This window comes from Centruroides sculpturatus, unplaced genomic scaffold, assembly GCF_000671375.1.
Source record: "Centruroides sculpturatus isolate CEXI.00-Female unplaced genomic scaffold, Cexi_2.0 scaffold532, whole genome shotgun sequence".
Classification (NCBI taxonomy): domain Eukaryota; kingdom Metazoa; phylum Arthropoda; class Arachnida; order Scorpiones; family Buthidae; genus Centruroides; species Centruroides sculpturatus.
In genome coordinates this window covers 474,554-500,515 of record NW_019384733.1, presented here as the reverse complement: position 1 = coordinate 500,515, position 25,962 = coordinate 474,554, and the positions used below count along the sequence as shown (strand labels likewise).

The window sequence follows — 25,962 nt, the reverse complement described above, 5'->3', positions numbered from 1 at the left end:
GTTTTTTCGTTTTTAAATTAGTATATTTTCAAATAAAAACATATATTTTGAAATATTTTAAGTGCAAATAATGGGAAAACGTTGGAAAAGAATAATACATTTTATAAGTAGTGAGAATACAAATCGCGACTAAATGACAAAAATATGGAAATAGGATTTGAAATATATTTTAAGATTTCGAAACAGAGAGAAACAATTCGATTTATTCACAAAAGAATAAATAAATCAGGTTATAAGAATCTAAAGCGTCGTATGTATTCATGAGTATTCCATCTCCTTCGATTATTTTACAGTTATTGTATATTCATTGCTTTTCCGGATAGAATTTTATTAAACCTAATTTTAGTTTTTTTTGCTTTACTGCAATCTATCGAGGCTTATTAATGTTATCAAATGAAGATTCGAACAATAGTAAATTTCTTAATAAAAAATTTATTAATATTTTATTTTTATAATCATGAAATAGTTTAGTAAAACAAAGATTGATAACTGAGGAAATTTCCCGCTCTTTCAAACGCCATTAGAAGCGGTTAAATTTTAACTGTTTGACTACAAATATTTCCACCCTGACCTTTTATGTAAGACTTTAAACTATATAGGATGCCATTTAGGATAGTTTCTTCTTAATAGCAGAAATGTTATAAATAAAACTGGTTTTCGGTAAAGGTATGCCNCATTGCTTTTCCGGATAGAATTTTATTAAACCTAATTTTAGTTTTTTTTGCTTTACTGCAATCTATCGAGGCTTATTAATGTTATCAAATGAAGATTCGAACAATAGTAAATTTCTTAATAAAAAATTTATTAATATTTTATTTTTATAATCATGAAATATTGAAATTAAAATGTTAAAAATTTTTAATTTATTAAATCCATTTAGAATCGGTATTTATTTTATATAAATTGCCTGACAGTTCGGTTTTATGTTTGATAGGTTATCGAAAATTTGAAGATTACTATAGTTGCTCTCTTATGACAAGGAGTCTCTTGTTAAATGTTGTTGAAAACATGTGATTGGTACTGATTAATGGCCAAGAGGCCAGAATCGAAACGGGATGAAAGTTTCTTCCTTAAGTAGAAAATTGCTCTAACATTCTACTATAACTTTAATAATAAGCTTCTATTTCTACGTTTAAATAGTTTAGTAAAACTAAATTATTTAAATTTTCCATAGAACAATTAACAAACACTATCGCATAATTTAATGTTTAAAATTAAATACAAGAAATTAAACATTAATAGGTTATACATCTGTCATGTTTGATTCTAGTCTCAAGTCCTACATATAAATTTCGTGTATGTTCTTTAAATGTACGCTGGTACTTTTTTTCTTTTTATTAAATTATTAGTTTTTAAAATAATGAAACATTTTGTTTTTCTCAACACTCGAGTTTATGTTGTAATTATATGCCTGCTGAGATACTTTTACGACAACAAAACTCTTTCCTTAGCTTTTTGTAATTGAAGTTGTCTCAACCCTTTCTACTGAAACTACGAGAACTGTAACAGACGATGCACTCACTCTATAAATATTTGCACTAAACAATCAGCATTTTAGACAGGGAACGTGTGACAATTTGTCTAAGGGACTAAGAATAACGACCCTTCGAAACCCCACGAAGGGCAGGGGATTAGAACGAGAGCCAGTATTCGGCTGAACGGGCAATGTCAGGGTTGACTCCATTGTCCTGTCAGTTAGCTGCTTGACTGAGTGGAATCTTGCTATTTTGCGACATTACTTGACTGTTTGGCTTAGTGGACGGTGAAGGAGAAAGAGGGACACGACAAATCCCCCATACTTGACCCTAGTCTCCCGGATTACGGCAGCCCCAAACATAAATTTCGTTCCCTAGGGTCACGAATACCTATTGAAATTCGGAGGCCCCCCATTTTCGGTCGCACGATGCGACATCTATGTCACATGTCACGCATTTTGAAGAGGTTTCGTTATTGTCATGGTTCGCGGATTTTGCTAGGATCTTTAAAATGAGATTTGTCAGTCTTTGATCACGTTTTTGTATTCCCAAAGGACTTAAAAGTCTGTTCATTTTAAACAAAATCCATTGCTAGAATGAAAGCCGTGTTCTACGTTATTGTTTAATCTATTAATTACTTACAATAGAAAATAAAATTTTTATAATTTCATTTCTCACTTTTATAGTATAACCTACATAAATATCGATAATAAAAGATGCGCTGTAATTTGCAGCTTGCGTGTTAACAAGTAAATCTAAGCCTACTGCAGATAATAGTCTTGTTTAAGTAGTAGACAACATGCAAGAATAACATAAAAGAATGGACCATTACAATACAAAGAAAGTCTTTCTTAAAAGTGTAAATGGATTTACGATAATCGGACATTAGTTTGAATAACGATCTTCAGCAGGCTCTAAAAAATTTCCAAACAATTCTTAATCAATTCTTTAACTTTTATAGCTATAAAAAGTGAAACTGTTGAAAATTCAAACTAAGCATTTTTATTTTTATTTATTTATTGCAGTAATTTATAAATATTTATATATTGCAGCTGCTAAATTATGTAATCAGAACTTTGCTTAATTAGCATAATAATTATAGAAGTAAATCTTTTTCTTATAAGAATAAACCGAAAATTGAATTATTTATTTTATAATTAAAGTTAATTTTAGTTAAAGCAATAAACTGGATTAGTTAAATAATTGCAGCGATTTTGTCAAGAAAAATATAGATTTTTTTAAAAATGTTAATTAATAGTTTTATTTATTCTTTGCGCAATATAAGATTTAAAACTGTATTTCAATAGTTAAATTTAAAACTTGATTAGAGTCTAATAACACTTAACTATTAAGTAATATGCTTGAATTATAATGATTTCATTCTGATGCTTTTTATTATAATTAAATATCAATTCTCAACACATAGCCTAAGTAGATAGAAGAGAAGCTTGATGATAATAGTTTTTAAAATAGCTATTTTAGGTTTGTTATTTGTAGCAAATGTATTTTTTCAGAATAGAAAAAATTAGCTGTAATGGATCTAGTGTCAATTACATCTTTGATATTTTTGTTAACTTAAACACATTCGACGAGCCTCTAGCATATAAAAATTTGATCAATATAAAGCGGAAAGAAAATTTCAGTTTTGTGGCATTCGAATAAACAGTATATATTTTTCGCATTATTTTTAGAATAAATGTCAAGCTTTCGTCCGAACAATACGGAGAGTATTGATAATGGTTCAATATATCCCAGTATAACAGCAAAGCGCACACGCCAATGCTCCTTAACAATAATTCTTTGACTTTCCCCAACAGGGACCAACAAGAGGCGTACAACTGACTTTCCGGATGATCGCATTTGTTCGACAAATCCTACCCCACTCCAGTCTCGCCTCCAATTCACCTTAGCAGTGGTTCGAGGTAGTGCATTTGGGCGCGAGCCCCCGAGTCGGTGTCTCCCGCGGGTATTTTAATCTATCGTCCGCCCTACAATTTACAGAATGTCTCGACATAGCACACCTTTACTAGTCGTTTTCCATCCTCCTAGTCGGTCCGTTGACCACCGACAGCCTGTTTTTATTGGCTTGAGCGATCAATCATACAGTTGGACTGACTCGCAGTTGGACTTCACGCTGAGTCAATGTCTATCTTCCCTCCCTTCCTGCAGTGCGTCTTTGCTTCCGGTAGCAATTCTCTGAAGTCGTTTAAGAAGATGGAAGCTTGATAGAAATTTCTTATTCACGGAAGTGTATTACCTTCTCGACTATCCGCATAATTTTCTTAATTTTCGTTTGGGCCATTCTAATTCAGTCTCTCGAAAATACGATATTGGGGTTGGGTTTTAAGAGGCGTTTTGTAAGCGATAAGGAATAGACCTTCCTTTGTACAATTGTAAATGATTTGTGGCAAAGTTATTAGTCAAATAGAAGTTTAAACAATAACAGTTCCGTTTACTTCCGATATTTTGTCCTAGTTTTAAATTGTTCACATATACATAGCAGAATTCAATGCGATTCCCTCGGAAAAACCAACTCAATTAACAAATAAGTTGAAAGAAATTTATATGTGCTGTCTTTATCACGATCACGACAATATTTTATTGTCACTCAGACATTTTTACTAATATTTTTTAAACCCGCAGTGAAGTTGTCAAAAAATTATCATTATTATTATTATTGTAGAACGATTAGGTATTTTTATATAATGGCATTACATAGGGCCATTGACACGTAATCTATATAATTGATAAAATAACAAGGTGCGGTTTATTAAATATTTCAAATNTAATTAATTATTTTAACACAACTACTAATTTATTCATTAATTTTAATTTTATTTACTAAGCTACATTAATAATCTCCACAAATTCTCATAATTCTCTGCTTTTTTCCCTCCTCTCTTCTACTAGTTTAACAATTTTCTACATACGTGTATCTTCATTTATTTTAAGTATTTTCCTTTTGCACGTGTTTCACTTTATAAATTTCTCAATTTCCTAATAAATAATTAATATTTTTTTACTTATTTCTTCATATTTTTGTATTCAATATATTTCTCTGTCTTCATACATCTTTACACTTAAAATTTCTAGTGACTTATAACTACGAATGGACTTTTATACCAAATAAATTGGAATTGGCATCATTAAAATTTGTACACCTTTCTATTCTAACTAAACTCGAATCGAATAAATTTATAGTTTCGGATTTGAAAGATAATTATAAGTAATATATGGTAATGCACGTTCCCAATTAGAACGAACCTCATATATTATAAATCCCTGAAGGATAAATCAATAAGTAATGTTCAAAAGAACGTTATTCCGTGAGAAGACCGAAAATTATGATCGAAAATCGGAAATGTTAAAAGTTCTATTACTACTTAACTTATGATTACATGTAATTTTTATTCGCTCCTTTCATTAAATCTATGTTATTTAACTAACCAAAGACATTAGTGGTGCAAAATCACTTTACCAATAAGATCGAAGAGAAAGGGAGGAGGGGAGAAAAAAATAAAGAGCAAGATAAGAGTTCTTGATCGCAAATTATCAATTTCAAATATAATAAACTTTTATAGGAAAAAAAAGAAAGAAAGAAAATGTTTACAGTAAATCAAATTGCGAGTCGATTAGTGAAGAATCGTGATAGTAATTTTTTAAAAGGATGAAAATAATAGAGATGTAAAAAGTCGGTATTGTCGGCCTTTTTACTTACATTTTTAAAATCTAATTATTATTTTTTTCCAGTAAATTTATTCACGTAGGCCTAAATTTCATAAAATCACTTTAAACAATTCTATCTAAACAATATTAAAAGTCGAAACTTCCCTCAGGATTATAATTATGATAATGCAAAAGTTGATCACTATCAGACTTGTATTGGGTGTGAACTTCGGATGTGGTGACACGGGGTGTTTGAGCTGTCTTGTTTCTATAAAGAGGGCGAGGTGTTGACATGTGTCATAACTATGATCAGTAATGTTCTGCCAGGAGAATTAATGAAGGGTTGTGTTCGTATTAAGCCGATCTAAATACTAGAGATAAAAATGTTTAACAAGTTCTCGTCTTTTAAGATTGATCTTAAGTGGTTACGTGATAACTATTGGTAAATAAAAATAATGCTTTTATACGAAGAGTTAGTACAATAAAATTTGTATAAAATTATTGATATATATTTAAAATTTTAGAAATTAGTTTAAAGACTTTAAAATATTGATAGATCTAGTTACAAGGACTTAAGTCTTATTACAATGGATAAACCTTAATTTGTAATGGTTCGATTATTACAATCAAGATTTGAGATAGTAAAGTATGTTACTCTATAGATGAAAAGGGGTGCATAAACAAAATTAATTTAGTTTCAAATATATTTATTTTCTATGGCAACATTAAATTTTATTAATTAACTTTTAATTAATTAATTTAGTAGTTTCATAGTTACAGACCTATGAAACTGCTAATCTTAATTCATGAAATGAGTTAAATCTTCTACCAATTTTCCTCATAAATCAATATTTTTACGTGATAAAATAATAAAATGTTCAATTTAATTATTTAATGTAAATTTATTTATTTATTTTTTCTCTCTTCGGAAAGAGACTTATTTATGAAAAATAATAAGAATATTTATGACAAAATATCTTAAGTAGAGTTTGATGAAGTATAGAATTTTTTTTTAAATTTAAGCTTAATCTGAATCAATGTCTTAATAAATTAGATATTTTTAACGTATTAAATAAAATTGTTTATCGTATTTCATAGAATAATTTTGTTTAAAAATTGATATATTAGGATTATAATTGAATCTACGATATTCATTTTTCACACTCATTTCTACTGTAACAACTTGAGCTCTAACTAAATTAACTGAATATAAAATCTTTTTTAAAATGAAATATTTAGGAATTTATATTTACATATAAATCGGTTTCATTCGTCTTTTTTTTTTAAGACATTCTAAACCAGTTTATTTTTCTAAGTTTGGAAAATATTTGTAGCGAAATAGTTTAAAATATAGGCCTATATTTAAAAAATTTTGTACAATTTTGATTGATTTTTTGAAAATAAATAATAAATTTAATGATTAATTATTTTTGTTATCTGTAAATAACCTTTTTTTTAAAATATTCGCGAAGAAATAATTGATTTTATATTAATTTCTATTTTATCCAAAATGTAAAATATTTGACAGTTTATTACATTGTAAGAATTTTACAATTACATTATTTATGCTTAAATTAGAAATAAATTAGACAAAAAATACAGGTCTAGGCTAATCTCTCTTTAATCCAACAATAACGATTATCTCGTAAGTTATAATTATTAACTTCATTAAGACTGTAAAGTTGACTATAATCTTTAAAATGTCTTCTATTTTGATATAAATAAAGACATTGAATTATGAAGTAGTCATAATACCTATACGAGATATTTCCCATTCATCTAATTTAAGTAGACTAATTGTTTCTATATGTACGAATGGGTTTAAGCATAATATCTTATCTTCATTTAAGGCTATAGAATATATATAAAAATTAATATAAATTAGCTTTATAATCTTGAAATATTCTGTTGCAAAATCAATATTATTCTTTTCATTGTGTGGTAATATATTGAAATATAAAACAAAAATTATTTATCAGGTTTATGAGGCTGGTACTAAGTTTAAAAGATTTATATTTTATGCTTTTAATTCACAGTTTTTATTTATGTATTAAAATGAAAACAAGAAGAAATTAAACATTGGTGAAATTCCTCATCGCTTCGATTTTGCTCCAATGGGATTTGTATTGGGGCGTTTAGAGATTTAGCATCATTAGGGCAGAGAGCCTGTTTATTTGTCGCCATCGCCTTCTTTCGGTTGGATGGAGGCGATGCATTATTAAATATGATTAAAAGTATTTGGTGTTTCCGGTGGCTTAAGTAATAATACGTTGGAGACATTTCTTCTCTTTAATTACAACTTGTAGGCAAAGGTGTTGTTAACGTTCTTAATCATTTCGAAAAAACATAATTCTTTCGATAGGGGTTTATTTTTTTATTTTTATTTTTCGTATTATACTTGTAAATCAGATAATATTATTGATTAAGATTTTAATTGTACAAATTAAAATCTTGTTAGATAAATAATTTTTCTTTTATAGACACTGCATTATCATTATATTACAATTCTCTGCAGAAAGACAAATGGCAATTATATTGCTATTTTCTTTGTCGAAATAAAGGTGACAATTATAAATTTTATTGTTTAACCAATTCGGATTTTGTTATTAAAAAGATCGAATGTAAAAATTTAATCGAACACATACTTTTATTACGATAAAATATTATTAAGATATATTCAACTAATATTAGTTTGTTACATATACTAAACATTAATCTTTAGTGTATGAGTGTTGAGTTACATCGTGTTTGTTGGTGTTATACCATGCCATTAATAATGTGTGAGTATATACAGTATAGGTGTGTGTTTGTGTATGTATTGATTCTATGTTATTTAGTTAACTATATATAAATAATATTTATAATATATATATTATAATATTATATAATAATAATATTTATATATTTTTTTATATATAAATATTATATTTCTTCGCATTAATCGTGTTTATTGACCATATTATAACATAACAAAACTATAAAATAGTCATATTTATGAAATGGAGTCTGTTCAATAAATATAAAATGTTTTAATATGGAAATAACGTGCCAAGTTTTAATTTGTAAAATATTTTCATATTTTGCTACTTGGAGGAATTGAAAGTTTTGTTTACGATGAACTATAAATATAACAATTATATGGTTTGTAGATATATTATATTTTGCGGTTTTATTGCCGAGTTTTATTAACACACGCCTATTTTATGATGTATTGACAGTCTGCTGCCAGAAGAGCCGGGACAAGTTGCGCCAATTGCAAAACTACCACCACCACTCTGTGGCGTAGGAATCAGAACGGAGAACCTGTATGCAACGCCTGCGGTCTCTATTTTAAACTTCATAACGTAAGTCATTCTCATTTAATCTTGACAAGGTGGGATAAAAAATCCCGAACAGGAAAGACGATGTAAATAAAACTTTTACAAACCATTCAGTACTTGGGAGCACGTGTGATTTAACGTTTTGGCGCAGTTTGGTGCCGTCGCGTATCTCTCGGCCGATATTTGCATTTTTGACAAGCGGGAATATCATCCAAACAAATTGAATGAGGCCCGCCGGACCTTCACCCAGTTTCAAGGACTCGCGGCCCGGGCGGTGCCGGCCACCACTGCCGGAAGGCGCCAGTCATCCCCACTTGAAGAGGGAACCTTTTACAGGTCATTAGCAAGACAAACTGTGGCACTTCTCAGGTTGCCTGCCTGTCCCACTGTGTGATTTAAGAAGTGACGCTGCCATAGTCACACTCCGATGATGGAAAACATAGTTTGAGGGACAAGTAATATTTATGTCCCTCCCTTTTTTGAGACGTCAGCTACCATTCCGGTGACGTCACACGGATACTTCGTACATATTTTTATAGGTTTGTTTCGTTTTAAATTTCGACGAAAGTACTAATTAGCCTATAAATCATAAGATAAGATAAATCTTTTAAAGAATTAAAGATTTTCTAGAAAGCCTATCGTTTTTAATTTGGTTTTTGCATTAAATTATCCGAGTTAAAAAACGAGCTTGCCATTCTCAATGAGAAGAACAATTACTTTAAGCTAAGTAAAGCGAAAGAATTTCTGCAAAATTAGCAAACTAATCTAGGTTATTTATTACGGCCAAACAACTTACAAACTCAATTTATACGGACCGACTTCATTTTTCAACAGTTTGCTGCCGAGACGCGAATTTGCTCGCAGCGCTGATGGTGAGTGCGAGTTCGTTTTTTCCCCTCTCCTTTAGCGTTAAGGTAACTGCGTTCTCTTCCACGGTCGGACCGATTACCGGTAATTATTTAGCGCGGAACTCATAAATCATCCTCGATAATACCGGTCCAGCTGGACTGTTCTAAACACGCAATGTCTAGGTCCGCATCTCAACAAACCTGGACGAACCTTGAGTTTTGCGGCGTGGTACACGTCAACACAATCACCTCCCCTCTCGCCCGCACCATCCCCCTTCTTCTCCGGTAGACAGATTGCTCTTGCTTTATGCGGTCAGGCCTAAAGGTGATCTTAAGCTAAACGTCTGCCTTGACACTTAACACTGGTAGGCGCCTCGCTCCGAGGAGGCTCCCATCCGATAGACTATTACTTTAGATAGGAAATAATCTTCTAACTTACCCCTTCTTTTATATAATGTTTGTGTAATCATTTCCTTTAAAATTTCACTCTTAAAACTTCTCGTAAAGTATCCATTGACTTATTTGGAGAGCTTACAGAGTTACACAAACAAACAAAACGGTTAGTTTTTTTAATTATCTACTTTATAAAGTACTAACATAAAAAACTGCGAATTGCCAACTACCACAGATGCTCGGTAGAAAACAGTGCAACAATTGTTCAAAAGAATGTCGTTACTCGTTCCTTTATTAAAGTCATAACTACCATATACGTAAAGAAGTAACATTATATCTCCCTGTAAACGTTACTAACACAGACAGAATTTAAAAAGCATTTTTATTTTCCTAACAGTTTTCTGAAGTAAGACCGACTGCTATAAACATATATGCTTCAGTTCGGATTACTACATTTTACAACTCCTACTGATTTATATGCACGGCTGTTACTCGAGTCAATATTCTCAGATTCGGTTTTCCATTCATCCGAGCCTCCAATATCGAATTCTCCATTTTCCTTTTATAATTTTTCTCTTTCAAATTTCCATAATTCGAAACCAGTAACAAATTATAGTTGAATTTTAACCGATGACCTACTTGTCTCGTATCGTGTATATAAACATTTTGGTCACGTAACTCCACTAATTAGATACCTAAAGAGTAAAAATTGGGGGTATTTTATATACAGATCTTGTATATCAAGGTGAACAGTACGATGAACACTACTAAAATTTTAATACGTTCGGCTTTGTTTAAAATACATTTGTTTACATTTACGATGTAAAGGAATTAGAGATTTACGTTTTTTCCCCCTTTTTCTTCTCTGTTTTTTCCGTCGAACGACGGGTGAAAAAGAATTTGAAACAAAACCTTTTCTATTTTGTTAGAGACGTGTCTCTGCTAGTGCTGCCTCCTTGTGGCAGCTGGAAACTCCAGACACCCATCAACTTGCGGAGGTATTCTGTATCATATTTTATGACTGGCAGACTAGTTTTTCTTCCCCCATTTTGTGTTATGCTTCCGCCGGAAGTACGGATTTAAGCGAATTCTTTGATCAAATTACGCAAATTTCTCGATCCATTTAATTCAAATAGAGAGATTTATGTTAGAAAACGATCCGTATTAAGTTAATTGTAAAGAACGATAACAACGACATCATGGGAACGAATTGATAACATTACCGAGTAGAGTCGAAGAGCCTCTAGGGTCCGAGCCATAAACCATTCTTCCCTTATCCGTAATAGAACTAGGAGACAACACCCCCGAGATGCCGGTTGTCATCGGCTTATAACTCTTCGTTTCCTCGTGCTTATAGCAGCGTCTTGAAGAGTGGCACTTTTGGCAGAGTTCTTGAACCGAGACCTGTCTGGCGCCCGAAGTTTGTAACCTAAGACATTGGGCGATGTGTTCGGCCCGTCATACTGTCTCCTGATTCCCCTCCCACCCGCAGCGCCATGCGGGACTTAGAAGGCATCTTCGTACTCATCACTTTTTTCGGTCGATCTAAAGGAATATTTCGGATTCTCGTTCATTCGAAAATATGAAGTAGGTACGGCTTTACCTGATAACTTTTTCTAATTCTGCTACTTAACTTTCTCTCTCTCTCTCTCTCTCTCTTTCAGAGATCAATTTTCCTTTCTAATTTTGAAAAATATTTTTTAACCCGATATTCATTATTTTTGGAGAAAATTTAAATGTAAATTTGATGAACATAATAAAATTGTTACAGTTTTGCTACTTTAAATAGTTTTTTCCCATACTTAACATAACTTTGAATGAATTATACGAATGTCTACGATGACACGCGACAATTCATAAATTGATTACAACGAAATTTACTTTATGATTAACTTTCAGTAATTAAAATAAAAATTATTTATTGTAATTTTTCTAAATATTGATATTATGGATTCATATATGATTAGTTATAACATATGTTCTGATAAAATTATCATGTTAGCCCACACAGAAACTATATGCTATTTATTAATAGCCTAATTCAGCTTACTGTCAAGATAAATGTAATATTATATCTTAATTTCGTATATTCTTCAAATCTCCAGAAACGATCTTTCTGGCTGAATTATGTCAACGAAGACTTCATTACCTTAAATTCTCGCAACCCGAAACATCGGTGATGGCCGAAGACAGACAAGAATCGCTGATCCATGACTCGAGATCGAGTTACTCTTCTTCGTCGACAGTTACTCAATTAAAACTATGGCTCTAGTTTTTATTTTATATTATATAAATACAAAAATGGCAACAATAAAACAAAAATGACGAGTTTCGTAATGCTTATTTTGTTTCTAAACTGGCAAATTATGTATCATTATCCACTTATAAACTCCATATAAGAGTTTAACCGATGACATTACAGTAAATGTCGTTATAATAATTTATGTATAGGCAAATAAATTCGCTTCTAAAATAGGAAATCTCCTGCTAAACATATTTACAGGAACTAAAGCTTCCTGTTTCTATTACAATATATTTTATGTTTTCGATTATATAAGTTTAAACGAGGTATAAATTCATTTAAACTATTGTCGTTATTTGCTTTTCATTCTTTCGGAAAATTTATTAATAGGTATTATCTAAATTAAATAGGACGACTTATTCTTATGTAGCAAAAAGAAAGGAAGCTACTCGAATTAATGTTTATTAATTAAAATGAAATTTCTAAAAAGTTTGATTTAAAAGGAAAAATTTGAAAATAATATTTTTCATCTTTATGTATTCGCATTTATTTAAGTAATAGTACAATTTTGAAGTTAAACAAGTTGTCCGGAGCAGCCGCGTAATAAAAATAATCATATTTAATTTAATCGAATCTCTGGGCTCGGTCTTCCATTGCCAAGACTGGAGTATTTCGTCACATAATGATCACGCTTTGTCATGATCTTTGCAGTCAATACTCGAGTTAAAATGCGTGAACTGTGTCTGAAAACAGGTTAAAGAACATCTACTAAATGATGGACGCGTGACGCCTGCTCTACACGAAAGAACGTGACTCCCACCCTCCGGGAAAGATAACTTGGGTCTAAGGTCAGTTGGACCTATATTTCACTGAAGTCTGGTCATAATTCCATTCCAGCTGAAGACATATCAGCCAATCTATTCTTCATCTTAGACCTAAATTTGTTTCAGAAATCTTACATCGTAAATTATAACAACGTACAATGACATAAGGAACGGCTTTCGATTTATAGAAGATCAGAAAATTTCCGATGTGGTGAAAATAAGATTCGTTTGGAAAAATTCAGTTAGAATTTAAAAATTATATTTATTCTGATATTTATTTTTTAAAATGTTTAAATAAAATTTCATACCCAGAACAAGCTAGGCTGCTACGCCCTTTTTAAGAGTAGTCAGTACGAAGTACTGGCTTTCCCCTCTTCCCCGTAGCGAGGTGTTTAGCGTATTTGTTTTGTAACGTCGAGTTGAGAAATGATGGAACAGGTACGGCTGGCTTGTAATTGTGGTGTCATCCCCTGTTTCCCCTCGAACTCCAGGTGCCCTCTCGTCTTAACCATTACTCCGTGCCAACTTGTACTTATGGACCTTCTCCTGGCATGGTGTTAACTCCTTGGGCTGGATTTGGGCGGATATTTGCGTGCACGACTGCCAACTGACACCCAGTTCCGCCACTACAGGTGATGTATTATTGAAAACCACAAGTTACACTGTCTAATAGATGCTTGAACAAACAGTGTGATGGGATAATACGAGTGCCTCTAAGTTGAGATCTCTCTCGGAATTGGCCTGGGCTCAAGGAGTGTCCTTTGGTATGCCATCACGTGACAGGAAAATTAGTGGATCCGAGCGTCGAAACTATAGTTAGTGTCATTCCTTTACGGACGTATCACAGCATTGGACTGCAATGCCCAGTGGTATTTCGCCAGTGACGTCAAGAAAACTTTTTTCTACTAGAATTGAATGATGGCACTTGTTAAGTTAGCATTGATAATATCAATGTGTATGTGTGGAGGAGAATAGAAGAAAATAAGATCACTTTTACGACATTTTAACGATCGTAAGTTATATTTATGATGACATGGAGCAACATGTGTCAGGTTACGACACTCTCACTGTAGATGCTTTTAGAGTTTAAGAGAGCTTGGCACAAGAGCCAATCTGGAAATTAAACGAATGGTAATTTTAATTTAGTTATCGATTTTTCAATGAATTGTTACTCTCTTCGACCAAAAATTCTCCAAGTTTTTCCAATCTTCTCTTCACATTTTGTATCTAAAGAGAAAAGTAAAACGTAATAATCACCCTCAAACTGAAGCTTTACGCAACGGTTCCCCAGACTGTATCAATCGACCTAGACTGTGTACATAGTTGTTTTATAAGTCCGTGCCTTGTTATTAAGGTGTCCAGCTGCAGGTACCAACGTTAATTATACGGCAGGCTGAGTGACGAGGAAGTGGCCTCTGGGCCCTTTTGATCTCCCCTGTGCTATAAACCCTCCCCAATTAAATCGAGAGATGGTTTGAGTCACCTGCGCCCCTTACCCCGTACACATCCGGTTCGTACAAATTTGTGATTTATTTCTACAATCCTGTAATTTCCATAGTAATATCAAGTGAGTCGATAAGTTAGCGTTAAGACTCTCCCCTAGTTTGTTTATAGTGTATACAAGTGGCCTCAAATACCCCTTAGCATTGAATGAAGACGTGTTGGAGATGCTTAAGATACTCCCTAAAACGTTATATTTTTTTTATCCAAAGAAATTTTAGACGATGTTGAAAAGCAAGAAGCTTTGAGAAAATCAACATTAATCATGTAAACTTCTTCAGATTTTTAAGAGAGGTGCGCTTTTGGAAATTAGTAAATTATGGGAACTCGCATTCGTTTCCAAGCAACAATGAAAAAAGAAGATAAGAATCTGATGTTTAGCGATAATATTTGCACTTACACCTATAATTAACATTAGGCCCTCGGGTTCAAAATTATCGGACACTCGGAGGCTTAAACTAAGTTCTGGTCTTTATTTAAATAAAACTTTCCCTCCAGTAAGTCGACATTGAATTTTTTAAAATTCGTATAAAGAATCACAAAAATACTTTATCTTCCTCTTCCTTAACCCTTTTATACTTTATAGATCTATCGCATGGATTCCATTCGTGTTGGTTATTCATAAATTATCTAAACCTAAAAATTGTCGAAAAAAAAAACTGTACTTTCGGACGAATCGATTTAAAGGAGTAAAAAGAATCTAAATAGAAATTTTCAGGATAATCATTCATCGCTTAGTTAAGTTTTCTTGAAAAGCGAAGATAATTCCTGTCGATTAGCAAAGCAATAAGAGAAAACCTTAATGGATTGCAAAGGAGAATCATTCGTTCGAGTGACTTCCCTCCAGCAGATTTTAGTTATTTCACCCCTCGGATTCTCATTTCTCCCCCTTTACTCAAAGGTTTATCATCAAAGATAGGTGCTTCTTTAACATTTTCTTTCTTCTCGTAAACCATCAACCCTTGCCGATCACCTAGGCACATTATAAAACCGTAGAAGTTTTTTTTTTTTTTTTTTACCTCGGGGTTAGACCACTTTTCTGACCAACACGCAATCCTCTTTCAAATGTTTGTTGATGAATCAATGACCGCTTACAATGTTTCTTTTTTTCAAAATATATTTTTACTTAAACTTTAGTCTCTTTGCTTATTGTATAGATTTATTTTTCAATTTACTTTAAAACTAATTACATAAATTATTGTAATTTAGAAATGGATATTACATAGTTTAACTTGGATGAAAGTTTTTTTTTATGGTTAGGTAATTTTAAATTAAATTTACTTTTTATATTTTAAAAATAAACCTGTAGTTATACGTAATTTTATAATTTAGTAGGGAGTAGGTTTTGTTTCTTTTTCCTCATAGTATAATTTGAGATAGTCTATAATATCAGGAATAAAATCAGTTTGATTCTAAATCTATTTTAAAAGAAAAAAATATAATGTTTAATGGCCTAGATTTAAAACTATAAAGAAATTCCCTTTTTACTTTTATGAAAGAAAAAAAAAAAAGAAAAAGACTGCACTATCACATATGTATAGGCTATAGGCCCTATATGTAAATGTTGTTTATTCCAGAATTATTTCTCCCTGTTTTTAATAATATATCTATTTATAAATTATATTTAAATGTTTCGGTTTTGCTTCTTAATTTTATATTAAATAATGTAAATACGGATATAATAGGACTACGTGTTTAAATACTTCATTAATAAGTTATCTAAATAAAGATACAATAAGCGTTGAAACAACTCTTGTCCGTCTTCGTTATGAAAACATAATAAAGTTTAATAACATTTTAATAAATTTGGATTTGAAATTTTGAAGAAAATATTCAATTGTAATATATTCAGAATGAAATTCGATTGAGAAATAGCTAGTTTTTTCATAGTTTTCATATAAACAAATAGGCTACACGTTAGGTTTCTAAAGCTTCGCACTAAAGCGATCAAACAAATTACATCTTTTTACAGTTTAATACAATTATTTTACATTAATAATATTAAGTTATTCTATTTAAACACTAAAAGGAATTAAAATTAAAAGGTTAGCTTATTTAAATTGATTAAAATTGTGATCTCATATGTTATAAGTTTATTCAAAAGGTAATAGAATTTTTCCTTTGTTCTCTTTGCACAGAAATCTATTGAATTAATCGTTGGAGAACATTTGTTTCGGAAATGTCATATGTTGAACGATAATACCTTACCACGAATCAAATACAGTATAATATACTCCATCCATCTATGTTATGTACAGTATAGTAGGCCTATAAACTTATTTAAAAAAGAAAGTACGAATGGAAAATATTTTTGATAAGATAAAGTTATATTTACTATTAGACCTCTTCATTTGAAATCTTATACGGCTTAAAACCATAACAAATCATTCTTTATTAAAATTCAGTCGCACTTCATTTATTTTTAATTTATATCCTTCAAAATAGTTTGAATTTAAATGCAAACCAATATAAATTTTATAAATCGGAAATTAGTGTTTTGATTTTTCAATAATCTAATCGCTAGCATATCCATAATAAATAAATTACGATAAAAATTCAATTAAGAAGCCGTTATCCACTCGTGATGGCGAAGAGGATAAAAGAAATTAAGAAATGAATTAAGTTTATATTATTTTGTTTCGAAATCAAGGAAAAAAATAACTAAAATTAAGACATCTATAGGCCTAAAGGGATGTAGTTTTCTCAATTCATTAATGGTATAAAAGAGTAATAAAATTTTTAAAAAATGTATAATTCGAACAAAACGAGAATTGTATCCTATGCATAAGAATCTCATAAATTGTTTTATTTTATTTTTTTTTTCTTTTAATATTTTTTTTATAACTATTGTGTAAGTTCATTCATTATTAGAGGACAATAAAAATTTTTTTTTTCTGTTCGACTTATAATCGTTAATGATAATGTTTAGTGTATTATTGTTTTGATCTTTTATCTTGGCCTACCTCATTCTATAGATTTTTCTGTTGGCCTAATAATAATTGGATACGATTGCATTTAGGAAGTTATTCGTAATTAAATCAATTTGTAATGTTTTTCGTTGTAAAAGACCAATTCAATTTTTGTTACAGTTAAAGCAAATTCTTCTAAATTAAATTAGATTTTTCAAAATTACGAATTGCTATTAATAATTCCAGAAAAGGAAAGATCTGCCACAGACATTGTTTTGTTTCGGATAGTATTTTTCACCAAGATTTTTCACTTTTTCGTTACGGATATGGGTGTCGCCATATACCAACAAGAGGAGATAATGTCTTCCTTTGCGGAGTTTTTAACATTTTAATATGGAAATTAATTGATGCAAAGTAAAGTAATTTGTGTAAACGACATTTTGGCTACTGTTCTCTATGAAAAATCGTACCGATCCCAGGTTATAGAAGTAACAAAATTAACTTGATTTATAAGAAATGTAGTTTTATTATTTGTTTTATTTAACGTTAATTTTTATCGAATAAATGTATGTAACGAAGCAGCAGTCGTTCGATTCTAAACTTAATTTGGCCCATGGCAACATTTTAATGAGGACATAGCTATAAATTCAGCAGGCCTATAAACAATAACACGCATACTTATTTAAAATTTTTAATGATTTTCGTTCACTTTGTATTTAGATTATTTTCCAGTATAAAATATCATTTTCCTAAGCAAAATGAATAAATACATAAACCATTGTTGAAAATAAAAAGAATTGATAATTATAACACTGAAAAACTGTATTTACTCTTCAATTTTAATCGTTTTCTCAATTTATAAAAGTGCAATTTGATACACGCTGAATTCCGGATGCAATAATTTTATCAGAAAAAAGTTGATAAATGTTCTTTAAGCTACTCTTGCTTCAGGCCATTAAATTCAGTGTCAATAACTAAGCATATTAAAGGTTATAGCAAATGACGTGACAGGAAACGAGTTCCAACCCTCCCAAAACGGAAACTGAGGGACACAAAACAATCGCTTCTCGTGGATAAAAGCAGGGTATAAGTTTAGTTCTGGAAGATCTATTCGTTTTATTAGAGCTGTAAAATAATGAAAAGCGCTCTCAGTAACTGCACCCCGTATTTAAGCATGTGTTTATTGAATTTTAAGATGTTCTACAGCTTAATTTACTAATAAAGATTAACATCTCGATTACAATTTATAGCGAGGGGAAAAAAGGTATACATATAGACCTATATGATCGATAGGTTAATTATAAATTTGATTATTAAAAAACAGTAATTTCTAACTAAATTCAAATATTTTTTTTGCGTTATTTTACTATAAAAATTTAAAACATTTATATAAACTACACGAATGTTCTGTAAACATATTCGAATGAAATAAACACGCAGCCTGATAGAGTAAAGGACGAGCGTGCTTCCAAGCCAATTTTGTATAGTTTATTTACACAAGAAGGTTAAAAAGATAACACAGATAATAATAATAAAAAAACTGTGAAATATGATCATGACTTCGAGTATCTATAATATTTTTTCACCAATTTAAAATAAATAAAATTTGAATTGAATCATATCTCAGCAATGTTCTATTTCTCATTCTTTTTTTTCATTATTTAATATGCACAGAAGACATATTTTTTCGTAGATAAATATTACTAAAGATATCCAATTGTGTAACTAGTAATATCTTGAAAATTTGCTAGAGATATATCAAACAGTTATCAGAAACAAAATAAAAAAAAAGGCATTAGGAACAAATACAGTAATGTGATTGTATGGCTCAGTACCATCCATCAGAGTCGGAGTCAATGGTGCTTTGGGAGTGTTCAGTCACATCATGTTATCCGCAACAAGACGAGCGATTGGCTTGCAAATAGAAGCTGCGTCCAATAGATTTTGATGGAAGACAGAACAGGACATGGTGTTTTAAGGAATTGAAGTTCTCACGAAAATCATAGTAATATTTGAAGGTAATCCATCGCCATTTCTTTAAATGAGATGTAAACGTTCTGTTTTAAAGTTATTACCAAAGACATTTTTATCCGCTTCTTTTATTTTCCATTTATATTCTAAATGAGTAAAGTTTCAAATGATCGAATTACTGTATTCACGATACAAAAAACAATACAAATCCATGTGGCCAGTGGCTCACATGTTTTGTCATCTCTTTCAATAGAACCCCAAGAGAGATACGAATCTTCTAACGAACCGTTGGATCCAGACCACTGGTTGTGGCTTATCATAGTATTGATGGATAAAACCAAGGAACAATAGCAGCCAGGCGAGTCGTATGTCAATTGAAAGATATAAATCACCTTCTGCATTTTATCAATGTATCTGCTTGATGATGTCACAAAAGGAAGAAAGTCCGTTTTATTCTTCTATTTTGTAAATTTGCGTGAGTTAGTTTGTTTTCTCTGTTTCTGTTTGCAAACAATTTATGCAGGAAAATAAATCATCGTCAGATTTAGCAATAGCAAATTTTTCTCTCGATATATTAAATAAGAAAATTGATAATTTTGCTTTGATTTTGGATCGGGTTTAAAGCAGTTTTCTCTGAAATTGCCTCCTAAATGACTTTTTAATCAATATATTTTCTAATTGCTTTAGCAAAATTTAGGAGAATAATGTACAGTACTTTATATTTATCATTATACATTCACGATACTTATAATTACACAAAGTCTTATTTATTTGCTTATTACTTTGTCTGATGGTTTTTACTTACAGTATATTCCTGACTTATGTTATTTCCAACACTTTTTTATGCACTTAAAACTAATTTTCGCTTTCTGGTATGAAATCGCCCCGTTTCTAACACCGGTTTAAAGTAACTTTAAAATATATATCTAAAATTTATACTTGAAATTAACTTTTAAATATTAAATAACTTATATTGCATCGTCAATTAAAAGAAATAATAGATACACTATTTTTTCATTTTATAAATTTGTCATTTAATATTAAAATAGCATTTATTACACGTAAATAAAGTACGATTTTGCAAATATTGTTTCTTATCTTGCGTATATATTACATTAATGCATCGGATCAATGAGAAAGAGGCATGGATGCTGGACCAGATTTCCTAAATCTTTTCGCAGATTGCTATCATTTATATCCGAAAAGTATCGAAAAATATTAATTATTATTAATAAACTTTTTAAATAGTATCCTAACAATAAAATTTCTAATAATTTTAATTTATTATATTCAAATATAATCGGAAAAGAAATTGTGTTATCCACAAGTAAAGGTGTTTTTGACGATTGCATGATACTTATTAGAACTTTAGATGATATTATTGTTCTGTTGTTATATGACCTTGATGGAGAATATTCATTTTTATAATGAAGTCTGAAGCAACGGTCTCAAGAAACCATAGGTCGATTAAGGTGCAGGAGTCCCATTGCTAACGGGTTTTAATTGTCACTCTCACCAAATGGTGGGCCTTCAACCATGAAGCCTCCAGGCATTCGCCTATTGGACCATTCACTTTCGAACGTTTTGCGTGAGAACTTTGCTAGATTTAACTTTTTCTCTACGTGACCTCTACCGTCTGGTCACTGTCCTTCTATTCGACATGCGAATTTTAAATGCTTAATTATCGAAATTAATAATTATTATAACTTTTTATATAAATATTTTCCATTCGAGTTGAAAATATGCGGAAACAACTTTATAAATGTGAAAAATTTATATTAGAATTTAAATTATGTATAAAATCGTCTTCTATTCTTACTGATACTTATTTAAGGTTAAATGATACGAGCTTATTTGTTATATATCGCTTTAATTAATATTTTATGTATTTTACATACTCGTAACTTGTATACATTATAGCCTATACGGCTCATTATCCATTTCTGCTTTCGTTACAAGATAATAATACCCTATAAACAAGTAGATACTATTACGAATTTAGTTATTTCTTCCGTTATTAAAAAACTTTACGGATTTTTTTCTTTGAATAGAGTCGGTAATAATTTAGCAGGTTGTCTATTAATGAAGGATGTCACGCCCAGTTGCTTCCGGTCAGATTAATTGCTGTTGTCCAAGTTCGTTGAAAGTAGATTTATGTTAATTATGGGGTGGAGTTATCCGTGGGAAAGGATTCGCAAACAGGAAAGTCTCAGAAAATTTCGTAGAGGACCAACTTCTCAGAATAAAAAACTTCGACAACGAGTTGAGAGATTCCCTTATTTTCAAATATTTAGACTACATCCTATTATAAAAATCGACCAAAACTAATTTATTGATTGTTGTTAAGGGCAGGTCGAGTTCTACACGAACGGTTATTACTTTTTAATAAAGTGCATAGAATTAGTCTACCGGTTTCGGTTGAATGATACAACGCCAGTTAAAACTGTTAATTAGGAAGCCTAGATACCTTCGTTATGCCTTGTTTGCTGTTAGATGCCCTTTAGGAGTGATTCTTGCACATCACCTGCAGAACTCAATTTTCCTAATTTTTTTACGAGTACTAAATACTGCAATTTTTTATTGGGTTTCAATTAATGCATTATTTATTATCTAAGAAGCATTTAAGAGTTGTTTTTTTCCTTACTTTGATTCAAATAACACCACTAGAACTATTTAAATCTCATGTTTGAATTTTTATTTATGTGATTTGTATATTTACATCATTAATGTCTACACAGTTTTTTTTTTTAAATTTGACAATAGGAATAGGGTATGTCAGCCGAAAATCAAAATAAAGTCACGCAATCTTTCTGAATATTCTATCGATATTTCTTTTTTTTTTCGTAACTATAATCAGAATACAGATTAAAAACTTGCTCTTCCCATGATGATTTCCATTTGAAAATACTTTTATATATAAGAATACAAGACTTTTCGGTTCTCTTATTATTTATTATTACGATATTCGTGTTTTTTAAAATTTTAAAAAGCTCTAAAATTTCGGGAAATTAAGCTTAATTTCTCCAATTATTATATTTTATAAACTTATTATCAAATAAAAATGAAAGATAATATTTGATTCTTGATATAGAAAAAGAGAATTATTTATAAGATATTCAGAAGAACACGAAACAAGTGGGCAAGAATTCAAAACTTTTCTACAGTATTTATTTTAAATCACGTTATCGTCAAAACTTTTTTCTCTAATGTTTAAGTTATTTTATTCTTTTTTTTAAAAATTCTAAATGATCTATTTGCATTTCTATTTTTAAAATGTATTTTTAAAAATTATTTATAGATTAACAGTAGACTATACTTTTTTAGTTTAAATACATGCATAAATGTTTAAGATAATATTTAATCGTTTAACGTATTGTAAATTAAAAATTTTTTTATTTGATTCGTTTATTTTCAATTATATTTTTGTAATTAAAGTTCAAGCTGTCTGTATGTTCGAATTCAAGTGAATTGGTGAGGCATTTTGTAGAATTCATAGTATCTAATGCCGTATCGTATTTCGTTGGGATAATTTGAACATCGCTTTTAGGAAAGAATGGAAGACCGTAGACCATGTGCATGCATGTGCGGAGTTCATTCTGCCATGAACACTCATGGCTGACTGAGACAAAGGTATATACTTCTCCTGACCCACTACAAGCGTGTCAGGAGGGTTAATATCTATTCTTCCCCTTGACTGTCACGAAATCGTTGTGGTTTCAATGGTGAGGCAGGAAGCAACGTATGTCTCTGGAATACGGAATGACGTTTCGATAGCTATTTGTTCACCTGACCTTCGCTATCTCCCCGATTGTGAGTGGTATTAAGACAGTTGTCGCCGGTTGCTGTTGCCGAAGGCTATCTGGTCGTTTTATGCACTCCTATTAATAACGACAATTCTTATCGTGACAGAGACGGTTGCAAATGAGATACAATGCGTTACTAGCTTATTTCTACTTAAGGGTGTAACTAAGTGCAGTGGCTCGATGTTAAATACCATTTAAAAGTCTTTTTTGTTAAAGCGTTTCGGTTAATTAGATGTGTTCATCTTTCTACCATAAGAATGGTGGTTTAATAATCAATAGAATCGATTCATTTAGTAACATTGTTTGACGCCCATTCACGAAAAACGAGATTTTCGTGGATCATAAACAATTTCCTTATTGGATTCTTTAATAAAGAAACAGATTTATGAGTTATATAGTCCTATAGCAAACATCGTTAAATATATGATACTAGTTGTGAGCAGGAAAGGGTGAAGAACAATTTATCTTTTTTTTCCCTCCTCCTCCGAAAATGCCAGAGTTGAGAGGAGGTGGATTCAACGAACTAACGTATTTATGACCCGTTTTGTATGGCGATTAAATGTATCTTATAATACTGCAACGAGATATGTTCGTACAATTAAGCCGTTATCTTCAACTTTTTAGGGCGGGGATTAAAGAAATATAGAGAGTTCACTTCATCTTTAGTGGGGTATGTAATATTAGTGTCAAATGATGTCTTTGTTTTTTATTACATCCATTCATTTAATCTCAAAAATTACTTCAGAAAAAGAATTTAGTAATTATAAGTTAAATAACGCATTTCTAACGCTAGCTTATAAAGATGTTACTTTTTTTTCCTGTTATTCATTTAGATGTTCACTTCGTTTAAGTCAAAAATTTGATAGATGTCCTGTTATGAGAAAAATACGGCCCACTTAACCCGTGCGATGCGGATGAAAAGCAGATTTCCAAACAATGCTTGAAGTCATTAAGACATATTACCTGTGGAGTCAATAGTAATCGACTTTGCCGTATTCCATCATATTGAAGGTAGTTGCTGTCAATAGCAGCACGCTAGCTATCAGATTTTCTATGTTAGAATGCAAAGAGAGTTGTTTTATATTCATTTTTTTTTAAACAAAGACTTTGTGACCTTCCTAACAAATACGCGATCGTTTACGTTATAAGTTATCTTAAATTATTCTTTTAACGAAATTATAGAATGCTTTATCATCATAAAAGATAGAAATAGTGTCTAAAATGTTTGTTGTTACGAATGTAAATGCGATAATGAATCTGTAAATCAGTTTTATTACTTGTAAAAATGAGTATAGTTAGAAATATATCATTCATTTAAAATGAGTCTAATGAAGATTTTTTCCTTGTTAGAAGTCGCTATTATATATGTTAAGGATCTCTTTTATGGCTATTCTTATATTTTCCAAAAAGGGTAAGTTCCTTTACAAATGTGAAACGCGGAAACTTCCAATGAATGGCTTGGAGTTAACAACAGAGTCGAAATTTCCGTCTAACTGGTAAGGCGACAACTAAGTAATATTTGTGGCGTCATTGTCGTATTCAGCCAGGCATGTCCTGAATAAGTGGGTTATTAATTAAACTAGTTATCTCCAGCACGACACCGTGTCCTTCATTTGTCATTAGACACGTGAAAAGGCGTGGTTTACGACTATTTCTTACGACGCCAATTCATTTAATTTTCGAAACATACTTAAAAGAATTCATTTTCGTATAAGGTGCTTAATAGTGTTATGAATTCATCAAATGATTTTCTTTTTCAGGTAAATCGTCCATTGACAATGAAAAAGGAAGGAATTCAAACTCGCAATCGTAAACTATCTTCGAAGAGCAAGAAAAAGAAGGGATGCGGGATCGCTATCCCAGAGTGTATAAAACCGCTCGATAAACCGTTTTCCAGCTTCACGCCTACCGGACAATTAGCATCATCAATGTCCTCGATGTCGTCGATGTCTGTCACCGTTAATCATTACATGCATCAAGGCAACATGCCCATATCCATGGCAGGTTCGTTTGTAACATCGCCACCAATGCACATGAATACCGCACCCGGATTATCCACATTACCGCTTCCATCCGGAGGACCTTTGCAACTAGGTACCGGTGGTCTCGGACTCGCCACTTCCAACAGTATGGTAGGTGCCATGGCCTGACTGATGCCGGAAAGATTGCATCACTTAACATGATGCGATTGTGATTAATAAAGCTAACGACTTATAAGTGGTGGTAAAATAAACTTGTGAATGAATGTAACGGACTCCTGCAAAACTGAACAATGCGGGTCTCTTTCTTCCTACCACCGGCAACATATACTGACGATGCCATTTGTACATCCTCCTCCGTATTAATTTCTTCTTATCGAAGACATTTCGTGTTGTATGTGCATCAAATCTTCGTAGGTCTGGAAACTGACGACAATAGCAAATTTAGCATCGTCTTCCTCACACTTCAAACTTTTTTGAATTTTTTTTTTTGTTTTGTTTTTTGTGAATATGACCGTTTATGGAAAAGGGGATTCTTTCGCTCTATAATTCATGCTTTAACAGAATTTTTCAAAAAAGTGAACTCGCATCTCTCAGTGCCAAAATCAAAGAGGGACTTTTTCATTTTAGTCTATCGATTGACATTACAACGAGACGGGCTGGACTCGCCCAAAAAACTTAACCTTTACGTCGACGGGTGCCGGTCAGAACCTCATACAAAATATTCATTCATTCTTACTATTTTTCCTTCTCGAAATGGAAGTGACAAAAAAAAAATAACAAAAATATAACAAAAAATCATCCGTAACGATTTAAGCGAAGACGATGGAGACGGAATAGCGTGTACATAACTATTACTACTGGTGTCGTAGAACTATTGTAAAAACTGTCCTCAGTCGTCCACGTTTCTATGTAGGCCTATAAATGCATGTCTTTAGTGTTCGATCGCTAATAACTGATTTTTCCCATTTCCCCATCTACGTGTCGGGCTGATGGTTTTCTTTTTTGTTTTGTTATCTGGTCGCCCGCCAA

At 31.3% G+C, this 25,962-nt stretch overlaps 1 protein-coding gene across 4 annotated transcripts in view; it reads left to right on the top strand.

The window, feature by feature from the left end:
* Positions 1-25,707, top strand: part of LOC111628236 (transcription factor GATA-3-like) — a 50,873-nt gene extending 25,166 nt beyond the window's left edge. For all 4 annotated transcript variants that reach the window (XM_023371983.1, XM_023371985.1, XM_023371986.1 and 1 more), the window contains 2 exons: positions 8,360-8,485; positions 24,712-25,707. In XM_023371983.1, coding sequence (XP_023227751.1) covers positions 8,360-8,485; positions 24,712-25,101 — 516 coding nt within the window. In that variant the 3' untranslated portion in view covers positions 25,102-25,707. The remainder of the gene's footprint in view (positions 1-8,359; positions 8,486-24,711) is intronic.
* The last annotated feature ends 255 nt before the right edge of the window (positions 25,708-25,962 follow it).